The sequence below is a fragment of the Octopus bimaculoides genome, chromosome 24, assembly GCF_001194135.2.
Source record: "Octopus bimaculoides isolate UCB-OBI-ISO-001 chromosome 24, ASM119413v2, whole genome shotgun sequence".
NCBI classification, from domain to species: Eukaryota; Metazoa; Mollusca; class Cephalopoda; order Octopoda; family Octopodidae; genus Octopus; species Octopus bimaculoides.
In genome coordinates, this window is record NC_069004.1 from 8,365,951 (window position 1) to 8,378,726 (window position 12,776).

The window sequence follows — 12,776 nt, forward strand, 5'->3', positions numbered from 1 at the left end:
GCAAATTTAAGGATAACCAAAATAAGTAATGTTAAACATAACTGAATTCAGTAAAATGTAAAGTGAACAACAATTTGATCCTATTAAACACAAGTCATTTTAATAACAGCTAATCAATCAATAAACAATACAATATATTTAATAAATTAATAATTAATGCTACCATAAGAAAAAGGAAAGCTTCATTCAAAGTCCTCAATGAGTCAGGAAAAACATTTCAGTTCTATTTTCCATTTTTGGTGGATGGTTTTAATGACTGCCAACCTGACATATCGTTATCTATTTCATTGTACTGTTTTAATGACTGACATATCATGAATGCAGTTGTGCTTGGCTACATCACTATTTTGACAAATTTCTACTGCAAATATCACAGAATAGGGTATCTATCCTGTTTGAGAGAATGATCTATCACAGACATCAGTGAGATATGGCTACTGTCCAGTATGAGTGTATCTGTGTTTACTTAACCGAACTTTTAACGAGAATGATTTACCACAGGTATTACAATGACATGGCTTCTCACCTGTATGGATAAGTTTGTGTATAATTAAGACAGAACTATGAGAGAATGATTTTCCACAGATATCACAGTATTATGGCTTCACACCTGTATGAATAGGTACATGCTTTATTAGGCCAGATCTTCGAGAAAACGATTTACCACAGGTATCACAGCTGTATGGCTTTTCTCCTGTGTGAATACGTTTGTGAACAGTTAATCCTGATCTATAAGAGAATGATTTACCACAGATATCACAGTGAAATGGCTTCTCTCCAGTGTGCATACGTATGTGAGAATATAAATGTACTTTTTGAAAGAATGATTTTCCACAGATATCACAGCGATATGACTTCTCTCCTGTATGAATTAACTTGTGTGTAACTAAATTACATCTTTCAGAGAATGACTCACCACAAATATTACACTCATATGGCTTCTCACCTGTATGAATACGTATGTGGCGAGTTAGGTTAGGAGACCGAGAGAATGATTTATTACAGATATCACAGTGATATGGTTTTTCACCTGTATGAGTACGTTTATGGTCTTCTAAGTGACTTTTTAGAGTGAATGATTGACCACAGATATCACATCCATATGGCCTTTCTCCTGTATGGATGCGTTTGTGAATTATTAAATGATGTGTACGAGAGAATGATTTACCACAGATATCACAGTTAATCTCTCCTGTATGTATACGTCTATGTCGTGTTAACCTGCATTTTGCAGAGAATGATTTATCACAGATATCACACTGATATGGTTTTTCACCAGTATGAGTACGTGTATGATCTTCTAAGAGACTTTTGAGAGTGAATGATTTACCACAGGTATCACATCCATATGGCTTTACTCCAGTATGGATATATTTGTGAGTAATTAAGGATTGTAATCGAGAGAATGATTTACCACAGATATCACAGCAATGTGCTTTCTCTCCTGTATGTATACGTTTATGTTCTGTTAATGTGCTTTTCGTAGCAAATGATTTACCACAGGTATCACATCCATATGGATTTTTTCCAGTATGGATATATTTGTGAGTCATTAAGGTTTGTAATCGAGAGAATGATTTACCACAGATATCACAGTGAAATGGTTTCTCTCCTGTGTGAACAATTTTATGATTATTGAGGCTACTTTTTAGAGAGAATGTCTTTTGACAGATATCACAGGGGTATGACGATTTTCTCACCTCTTTTGGTAATTCTTCAGGAAAATCCATTCTTCTTTAATATTTCTTTTCACACAACAATTACATTAATATTGATTTCACTATTTATTACTGCACTGATGAAAACCCTTCTACTGCAATAGTTCCATCAATTGTTATCTCAGTTGGTATCAGAAAACAGTAGCAAATTCATTAAAAAATCTGTTCAAATTTAGATGGAATATAAAATCATTTCATGCACCTTGTAGGCAACGATTAGCAATGTCTCACTCCGAAGAACTAACTCTCAGTAAATTTATTGCAATGGAGTTGTAGTTCTTCTGTATAAAATCTTCCTTTTGTCAGTAAATGTCAATATATATTGATGCTATAGCTTTAATGCCAATGTCATCTGATATTCTGAAATGACAGAGAAATAGTGTAAGATATTGAAGATGATTAAAAAGTAGAGATACGACAGTGAAATTTTACTACAATTCTACATTTACCTCAACAACTGAACTTTACTTTTGAATGTGTTAACACATTTACTGAATACAGATATACCTTCAGGTTGTGAAACATTACCAATATTTCAATAGACAATAGTGATTATACATATATGAACAAGTGATTTCAGTCATTGTATCTTTAGGCCTTCTCTGATATTCAGTTACATTGAGTATTTTGTGCCAAACTCTTTACTAAATCCACAGGAGTACATTGTTCCTAGTGTCCATATCCAGGATATTCTCCTCATTTAGTATTGTTTGTGATGTCACTGCTTTATTTCACGTCAACCAGAGTATATATATGTATATATATATCTTGATATATAAATTGTTTTGTGTGTCTGTCTGTTTGTGCGCTTAACACTCAAGTAGTGTTCATGCGATCGTGCTGAAATTTTAAACAATTGTTAGTTTCAAAGTGTGAATCGCTATTGGCATAACTACAGGGTTTTACCCCCCAAAGTCTGGGGGGTAAAACCCTGTAGTTATGCCATCGCTATTTCTGTAATTATTTCAACGTGTTTGTTTCGCCATTAAAAGTAACCAGTTGCTTAGACTTTTTCTATTACTCAAACCAAAAATAAATTTCCCCTCAAATTTCTTTATAATCGTAATCTGTGCCGTTTGAAAGGTATTTCAATAAAAGATGTCCATTTTCCTAAAAGTTATGAGGAAAAAATCGGATCTTGTATATTCGTTTAATACACATGTGAGAGCAGAAAGTGAAAGCGAGGAGAATGTGAAGGATGTATGTACGTGTATATGAAAAAAACGTGTGTGTGAGAGAGAGAGAGAGAGAGAGAGAGTGAATGAATGAATGAATGAATGTGTGTTGCCATGTATTTTTTTTCATGTATAAGTGGCGAGGGTTCGTTCAGCACTTTGTAGTCAGTCACACACACACATATATACCTATTATCTTTTATATACACGTACATACATAAATACACATGTATAAATCTATTTTGTATGTGTGAGAGAGAGAGAGAGAGAACGACAATGAAATTCGCTCAAGTCAAAACGAAAAATGGTTTCTTTTCCTATTGTTACATGTTTTCCCATCAATATAATTACGTTATGATCCAAGTGAAACACAATTCTATTATTTACATTTACATATATTATTACACAATCGAAACGAACGTTTATCAACTTACCGTTTTCAAATGCAAACACTTAATCAATATGTTATACGTTTTCATCAATGTAAATATTTGTTAGAATGAGGTTTACCAATGTCAGGAATTCCGTATTTCTTCAACAATAACCCCGTGACATATTAACTATGAACGAGTGAAGCTGACTTTGTCTCCAGCCGCACTTTCGATCACAAATATGACACCCACAATGTCATAAGGAGACATTCGGTGTTTCGAATCTTTTTAATCTGACCGACAGATATACGCGTAGCGTCCATTATGTCACGGAATGGTCACAGTTGGGACGTCTTTGATCATATGTACTCAATCAGATCCATCTCGTGACTAAACAACAAGTGACGAACGGAACGAGACGAGGCAACGAGTTGCTAGAAAGAGCAACCAAATCTTCCTGACAAAAAGAAAAATGAAATTTCCGTCTTCAAGAAAAAAAAAAATAATAATGCAAGTTTATATTATTATATAATGTTCGCTTAGGAATTCATTACTTCTAGAAAAGAATAAAACAAAATGGTCATGGCTGGAACGCCTTTTCTCACAGATCCATTACAATCAGAGCTATCCTGTGGTTAAAACAATATTCTTCACTGAATGATGAAGCAGCTAAAGTTGAAAGAATAAAAGATAGCAAGTATCCATATTCCAAATATTGGGATTCCTTTATAAAAGAATATAATCTTGCATTTTTTTTCTTGAAGACAGAAATTTCTTTTTAGCTACTTTTTCTAGCAGGTCATGTAACTACATATAGGTTCTGTCGTTCGTCTATCTCAGTAATAATTTTGTTGTAATTTAGCCTCAAATCAACCCTGATACAGCAAAACTATGTTGCTATAAAAACATCTCTGGTTATAAAGAGGAGTGGCTGTGTGAGACGCGTGTAAGAGGCATAGTGACAAGACTAGAAACAGACTGAGCTCTTGGTGAAACTTGATTAATCTTAGAGAGAATCATATTAAAAATGTGAATAGAAATTCTTTAATTTCTTGAGGTAGATGGCTTAAATACCAGGAGGTGAGGCTGTACACTTCTCAGGTTAAGGCCTCTGACAACAACTATGAATTTTAATGGTTGTAAATTGTATTATTCTCAAAACCAGAAGTCTTTCGAACCATATTATATTTGAATAAAATGCATCATAAATTACATTAATTTTAATAAAAGCATTTCTCAACTTCAGTTTAGAAAATAGCTGGAATACTTTTCATCTTATTCTTTTCTCAACTGGTGCTAATCTGAAGCTGAATGTATTAGCTTTATTTAAGCACAGTTTTAGTGAATGTTCATAACAGAGAATTAATCAGATTGCAAATTTAAGGATAACTAAAATAAGTTAATGTTAAACATAATCAAATTCAATAAAATGCAAAGTAAACAACAATTTGACCCTGTTAAAACACAAGTCATTTTAATAACAGCTAATCAATCAATAACCAATGCAGTATATTTAATGAATTAATTATTGCTACCATAACAAAAAGGAAAGCTCATTCCAAGTCTTTCATGAGTCAGGAAAAACATTTCACTTCTATTTTCCACTTTTGGTGGATAGTTTTCATGACTGCCTGACATATCATCAATTTCATTGTATTGGATGTATTTTATTGTAGAACCAAAACTGCTGCTGTTTGTTCATTTATCACCCACTTCACAAAATGTATCTTTATACATAGATGAGTCATTTGTTACAAAGAATTTCTCTCCAAATATCACTGTGATATGCTTTTTCTTTAGAATAAACACGTACATTACAATGGTATATTCTGTTGTATGAATGCAATTGTGCTTAGTTACATCACTATTTTCACAGAAATATTTACTGCAAATACCACACTGATAGGGCATCTCTCCTGTTTGAGAGAATGATCTATCACAATGATATGGCTTTTCACCTGTATGAATAGGTACGTGGTTAATCAGGCCAGATCCTTGAGACAACAATTTACCATACTTCTATGGCTCTCCTGTGTGAATACGTTTGTGAACTGTTAATCCTCTTCCATAAGAGAATGACTTACCACAGATATCACAGTGATATGGTTTCTCTCCAGTATGAATACGTATGTGAGAATATAAATGTGCTTTTCGCAAAAACGATTTACCACAAGTTTCACAGTGATATGACTTCTCTTCTGTATGAATACGCTTGTGTCTAATTAAGACAGTACTAAGAGAGAATGATTTTCCACAGATATCACAGTGATATGGCTTCTCACCTATATGAATATATACATGGCTAATTAGGCCAGATCTTCGAGAAAATGATTTACCACAGGTATCACAGTTGTATGGCTTTTCTCCTGTGTGAATACGTTTGTGAACAGTTAATCCTGTTCCATAAGAGAATGATTTACCACAGATATCACAGTGAAATGGCTTCTCTCCAGTGTGCATACGTATGTGAGAATATAAATGTACTTTTTGAAAGAATGATTTACCACAGATATCACAGCGATATGACTTCTCTCCTGTATGAATTAACTTGTGTTTAGCTAAATTACCTCTGTCTGAGAAGGATTCACCACAAATATTACACTGATATGGTTTCTCACCCGTGTGACTACGTATGTGTCGAGTTAGGCCATCAGTCCAAGAGAATGATTTATCACAGATACCACAATGATATGGTTTTTCACCTGTATGAGTACGCTTGTGACTGTCTAAGTGACTTCTTAGAGAGAATGATTTACCACAGATATCACATCCATATGGCCTTTCTCCTGTATGGATGCGTTTGTGAGTAATTAAATGATCTGTACGGGAGAATGATTTACCACAAATATCACACTTATGCGCTTTCTCTCCTGTATGTTTACGCCTATGTCCAGTTAATGTGCGTTTGGCAGAGAATGATTCACCACAGATATCACACTGATATGGTTTTTCACCTGTAGGAATATGTTTATGATCTTCCAAAAGACTTCTTACAGTCAATGATTTACCATAGGTTTTAGATGATTTTTCTCTTTTATGGATGTGTTTGTGAGTAACTAAGGCTTGTATTCGAGAGAATGATTTATCACAGATATCACACTGATATGGTTCTTCACCAGTATGAGTACGTTTATGATCTTCTAAGTCACTTTTTTGAGTGAATGACTTATCACAGATATCACAGTTATGCGCTTTCTCTCCTGTATGTATACGACTATGTGCTGTTAATGTGCGTTTTGCAGTGAATGATTTACCACAGATGTCACACTGATATGGTTTTTCACCAGTATGAGTATGTTTATGATCTTCTAAGTGACTTTTTAGAGTGAATGATTTGCTACAGATATCACATCCATATGGCCTTTCTCCTGTATGTATGTGTTTATGATTAATTAAGGTTTGTAATCGAGAGAATGATTTATCACAGGTATCACATTGAAACGGTTTCTCTCCTCTGTGAACAATTTTATGATTAATAAGACTACTTTTTAGAGAAAATGACTTTTGACAGATATCACAGGGGTATGATGCTTTTCTCACCTCCTTTGGTAGTTGTTCAGGAAAATCCATTCTTCTTTAATATTTCTTTTTACACAACCAATTATATTGATATTGTTTTCGCTATTTATTACTGCACTGATGAAAATCCTTCTACTGCAATAGTTCCATCAATTGTTATCTCAGTTGGTATCAGAAAACAGTAGCAAATTCATTAAAAAATCTGTTCAAATTTAGATGGAATATAAAATCATTTCATGCACCTTGTAGGCAACGATTAGCAATGTCTCACTCCGAAGAACTAACTCTCAGTAAATTTATTGCAATGGAGTTGTAGTTCTTCTGTATAAAATCTTCCTTTTGTCAGTAAATGTCAATATATATTGATGCTATAGCTTTAATGCCAATGTCATCTGATATTCTGAAATGACAGAGAAATAGTGTAAGATATTGAAGATGATTAAAAAGTAGAGATATAACAGAGAAATTTTACTACAATTCTACATTTACCTCAACAACTGAACTTTACTTTTGAATGTGTTAACACATTTACTGAATACAGATATACCTTCAGGTTGTGAAACATTACCAATATTTCAATAAACAATAGTGATTATACATATATGAACAAGTGATTTCAGTCATTGTATCTTTAGGCCTTCTCTGATATTCAGTTACATTGAGTATTTTGAGCCGAACTCTTTACTAAATCCACAGGAGTACATTGTTCCTAGTGTCCATATGAAGGATATTCGACTCATTTAGTATTCTGTTTGTGATGTCACTGCTTTATTTCACTTCAACCAGTGTATGTATGTATGTATGTATATTAGTTTCCTACACATTTTTTTTTACACCTGTTGCACTATTTTTTTCTGATTTTCGTTTCAACGTCAAGTTGTAAACTTTAACCATTTTTTCCCCTTCATATTCGTTAACCACACATTATTTTACACCTAGTACACTATTATTTTTAAAAAAATTTGTGACGGAGATGGGTGGGGTACGAACTCGGATAAATCACACGATCCAGTAACCCTACTTCGACACCCGGTCACAAAAATGAAATATATATAGTGTAATAGGTGTAAAATAATGTGTAGTAAACGAATATGAAGAAAAAGAAATTTCGTCGAAGAACGGAGAAGTGGTGAGAGGACTTCGGAACATTCCCGATGTGAATTTTCCGAGTCGTCACCGCCCCCTCCCGTTCGCCTGTGCGCATTTTTTTTTCATATTCGTCTACTACATGTTGTTTTAAACCTTTGCCCTTTTTTTTTTTTTAGCTCGGATCAAAGAATTAGAGTTTAACCGAATAATCTTGCATATGAAAGGGCACCAAATATATGCGTATGCAAAATAGGAAAAATCGCATGACTTACTATATGCACTGAGGTTTATATGAAGTAGAGTGGAAGTTGATGTTCATCAAATGAGTTGCGAGTAATTGGTGGTGACACAAAATATGACATGTTAAACAAATCAACGATTCCTGAAAGCCGTCAAATCCATGATTGCCGACCATTCAAAAAAAAAAACGAACGCAATGTTACTAAGCGGAAATTACTACTTGTATTATTACGCCTCCAGCTTTGAATGACTGGAGTCTGCCGAAGCACAACTAAACTAAGCCACAGCAACAAAAGAGATCTCTTCGTGTCTCGCTACAGATATGTTAATACACCATTCAATTACCGTATTTTAACGTGTATATGGAAACCTTTTTTGGTGAAAGTAAAGAATACGTACAAAGAATACGGTGTTTAGGGTTTTTGTTACGCCGAAAATGGGTGGTGTACGTTTCTTTACCTCCGCCCCCTTTATTTGTCAAAAATTAGGTTCAGAAAATATGGGAGTTCCTTACACATAGATAGTATTATAATCCCTTACAAAACCATTTTTTTTCCAAATTTTAAACTCCCAAAATTAGGGGGTTCCTTATACACGTTAAAATACAGTAATTTCTATTCATGTTTTGTAAATTAATTATTTAAAGGATATTTCCAGCAATAGAGATCATTTCAATTTGGAAGTACTATCCTCTCTATGAAAGTCAAGACATGGAAATTCTTCTTTCACGAAGTTGTTATTTATTTCCAGTGCAAAATAATTAGTATTCTTAAAAGAAATGTCTTTTACTCATGTTGCTGTTTTCACATTTATGTGATTACTGTGTCTGAAAGAAATATCTTTTCCCATTCTTATGTTTGCACTCAAATATAAATACCTTATCCGCGAAATGAAACGCAATTCTATTATTATATCATTGAAACGAACGTTTATCAACTTACCGTTTTCAAATATAAACACTTAACTAATATGTTATACGTTTTCACCAAAATAAATATTTAATTGTTAGAATGAGGTTTACCAACGTTTTATCGACCTCATTCTATATCGACAGTCAAGCTGTTTATTATTTCTTCTACAATAACACCATAGCATATCACTATGAACGAGTGAAGCTGATTTCGACTCCAACCGCACTTTCGATCTCAAATATTACACCCGCAAAGACTTCGGAAAATTCACAAGATCCAATTTTTTTCCCCTCGTAAATGGATATCTTTTAATAAAATTGTGTATATATATATATATTTATATATATATATATACCTTTCAAACGGCATGCATTATGGATGCAGAATGTGCCGCAAACCCTTTATTTTTGTTCGGAAAAAAGGGTGGGGGTTCATATGTTTTTTTTGGCAAGACTTCCTTTTGTACCCGCACAAAAACACCCCTTTAAAATTTTTTTTTTTCTACACAAACCCACGTTTTCGGCTACGAAGAATACGAATCTGCAAAACAATTGGCAAAATCGGCATTTTGAAATTACCCCCACCTCCTACTTTCTTCATTTTTAACTTGTTTCAGAATTTTTTTTTTTTCACTAAGTACAGCAAAAGGAATTTCTTACTATACCTTTCTTACATAGTGAGCAGGGCCATTCACCTGAAGGGGTTTGAATTTTGTCCATTTTTTTGCTCTCTAGCACTTTGGTCTTTGTTAACCTTAAGGCCCTTTTATTATAGGTTTTGTTTCCACATCAGGAATTTCTTTTCCAGTTGTTACAGATTCTGCTACCAGACTAACATCATCAGTATACTATAGTTCAATTGGACAGCCAGTCTTAAATTCCATTCATCTATCCCTAGTTTCCTAAGATAACGCCACATTACAGAGCAAGGTACTCTGTTGAAGGCTTTCTCCAGATCAACAAATGCCAAGTACAATGGCTTATTATTAAATACTTCTCTTGCAGTAGTGTGTCTCCTTGGCACAAAGCCAAACTGCTATAACTCACAACTTTCATCACCTGGTTCAGCAATTTGATGCCTCTGTAATTACTTCTGTCTTATGTCTTGCAGCTGCTCTGATGATGCCTTCCTGAATAACCTGGTTAACTATACAGGTGACAAGATCATATCCTGCTCTACCAGATACGTTTAAGCCTTTCAGCAGTGACTCCAGGGGCTTTCCTTGTGCTTATACCTTTAATTGCCTTATTTATCATACCGCTGTCAACCTGGGCCCTCTGTTGTGTTCACATAAGGAGAAAATCCTTCAACTCTCCACATTTAATACCCTTTCATATACCATATATACTCGACTATAAGTTGTACTATTTTGCCTTGAAATTTTCACCTAAATTTGGGGGTGCGACTTATAAACACCCCCCAAAATCTTTGGATATTTTCTAGGTGCAAGCCATGTCTGAAGTGCTGATACTTGGAATTACTGAAAAAACCTGAATCGCTAATTCCGAAGCTGATCTTTAGACATTTCTTTATATATTTCTTTACTTCTGTTAAAATGAGATAAACAATTTTATAGACGAGGGCTTTTATAGTTGAGTATATATGGTACACACACACACATATATCTATATATGTGTCTTTGTGCCCCACCCTATTACTTGATGAGTTTATGTCCCTGTAACTTAGCTGTTCAGTAAGAGACCGATAAAATAAATCGCTGGCTTAAACAAAAAAAAAAAAAAACGTACAGGGGTCAATCTGTCTGACTAAAATTCTTCAAGCCCCAGCATGGCTGCAACCAGTTGAGATACCAACAGCCACACAGTTTCACTTAAACAGAGATAGACAGTGAATATCAACAGCCTCTCACACACAAAACAAAACTTTCTACAGTTCCTGTTGAATAAATTCAAACATAATGCGTTGGTTTGGCCAGGGATATTGCAGAAAAAAAAACTTACCTGCAGTGCTGCATTCTAGGATGAAACCCAAAATATATAGTTGTAGAGCAAACATCTTAACCACATACCCAGGCTTGCATCTATGTTAGTTCAATTAGATATTCTATACTCAAAAACCCCTTTCAAAAATGTGATTACTTCTGAATTGATTGTCTCAAGCAGCATATTATGAACTTTCATTGAGACCCATTTACAACCTGTGCATATTTCTTGAGAGATTGACTAGTAAGCCATTTGATGCAGTTTTGGTGATTGATTTCATCATTTAGTGAGAGTTAAGACTATTTTTTAATTTTCAATGCCAGCATGTGACAACATTTTAATCCCTGGTATTGTTCTAATATTGAGATATTTAACAAGGCTATAAACACACTATGAGCTCTTGGTGAAACTTGATTAATCTTAGAGGGAATCATATTAAAAATGTGAATAGAAATTCTTTAATTTCTTGAGGTAGATGGCTTAAATACCAGGAGATGAGGCTGTACACTTCTCAGGTTAAGGCTTCTGTCAACAACTATGATTTTTAATTGTCATAAATTGCATTATTCCTAAATGTAGAATTTTTTATGAATCGTATTATTAGGATGGGCACCCAGCTGTAGAAACTCTGCCAGATCAGCTTGGAGTCTGGTGTAAACATCTGGTTCGCCGTCCCCCAGTCAAATCGTCCAATTCATGCTAGCATGGAAAGCGGATGTTAAATGATGATGATCATATTGGAATAAAATGCATCATAAATTACATAAATTTTAATAAAAGCATTTCTCAATTTCAGTTTAGAAAATAGCTGGAATATTTTTCATCTTATTCTTTTCTCAACTGGTGCTAACCTGAGGCTGAATGTGCATTAAAGTTGGCTTGAAGTAAGCATGGTTTTAGTGAAGGTCCAAAATAGAGAATGAATCAGACTGCTAATTTAGGGATAACTAAAATAAGTAATGTTAAACATAATTGGATTCAATAAAATGGTAAATAAAAATTAACAACAATTTGAACCTGTTAAAACACAAATTATTTTAATAATAGTTAATCAATCAATAACCAATACAATATATGTAATGAATTTATAATTATTGTTACCACAACAAAATGGAAAGTTCCATTCTAAGTCCTGGATGAGTCAGGAAAAACATTTCATCTCTCTTTTCCATTTTTGGTGAATGATTTTAATGACTGCCTTCCTGACATATCATCGTCATCAATTTCACATTGTACTGGACATATTTTATTGTGGAACCAGAACTGAAGATGCTGTCATGTCACTGACAACATTAGAATGCTGATGTCTCTGTTCATTTACCAACCACTTCACAAAATGTATCTTAATGTACAAAGTAAGTCTGGGATGCATCTCATAGACGAGGGTGTTTTATATAGCTTTTCTTTACAATGAATATGTCTGTGTTTAATTAAATCACTATTTTCAGAAAATGATTTGCTACAGACATGACATGTGTGAATTTTTTCTTGTAACAATGCATTTGTGAGTAGTTAAAGCACTTCTTACAGAGAATGATTTATCACAGATATTACAGTGATCTGGTTTTTCTCCTGCCCAAATGCAATAGTGCTTTCTTATATCAGTAATTTGTAAGAAAGATTTACCACAAATATCATGCTGACAGAGTATCTCACCTGTACAAATACATCTATAAATACTTAAATGACTGGTTTGAGAGGATGATTTATAACACGTGACAGTGGTACAGCTACTGTCCTGTATATATAATTGTATTTCTGTCTACTCAATATGAACTTTTACAGAGAATGATTTCCCATAGATGTTACA

The 12,776-nt window shown here is 33.8% G+C and overlaps 2 protein-coding genes across 3 annotated transcripts; both read right to left on the bottom strand.

The window, feature by feature from the left end:
* Nucleotides 1-9: 9 nt before the first annotated feature.
* LOC128250666 (zinc finger protein 726-like) lies at nucleotides 10-4,621 on the bottom strand. Its single transcript, XM_052976214.1, has 2 exons — nucleotides 3,328-4,621; nucleotides 10-2,078 (listed from the first exon to the last, which is right to left on the bottom strand). The coding sequence occupies exon 2, from the start codon at nucleotides 1,728-1,730 to the stop codon at nucleotides 597-599; it is 1,134 nt and encodes a 377-aa protein (XP_052832174.1). The 5' UTR covers nucleotides 1,731-2,078; nucleotides 3,328-4,621; the 3' UTR covers nucleotides 10-596.
* A 90-nt stretch (nucleotides 4,622-4,711) lies between these two features.
* LOC106874601 (zinc finger protein OZF) lies at nucleotides 4,712-9,319 on the bottom strand. 2 transcript variants are annotated; one of them, XM_052976213.1, is made up of 2 exons: nucleotides 9,054-9,319; nucleotides 4,712-7,183 (listed from the first exon to the last, which is right to left on the bottom strand). In XM_052976213.1, exon 2 carries the CDS (start codon nucleotides 6,832-6,834, stop codon nucleotides 5,284-5,286), a length of 1,551 nt encoding a protein of 516 aa, XP_052832173.1. In that variant the 5' UTR covers nucleotides 6,835-7,183; nucleotides 9,054-9,319; the 3' UTR covers nucleotides 4,712-5,283. The 2 variants fall into 2 exon arrangements, with proteins under 2 accessions (XP_052832173.1, XP_052832172.1); XM_052976212.1 differs by lacking the exon at nucleotides 9,054-9,319 and adding an exon at nucleotides 8,145-9,006.
* Nucleotides 9,320-12,776: the final 3,457 nt, after the last annotated feature.

What these genes read in the sequence shown, in the direction of transcription:
- LOC128250666 (XM_052976214.1), bottom strand. Translation starts at nt 1,730, where the DNA reads ATGGATTTTCCTGAAGAATTACCAAAAGAGGTGAGAAAATCGTCATAC.
- LOC106874601 (XM_052976213.1), bottom strand. Translation starts at nt 6,834, where the DNA reads ATGGATTTTCCTGAACAACTACCAAAGGAGGTGAGAAAAGCATCATAC.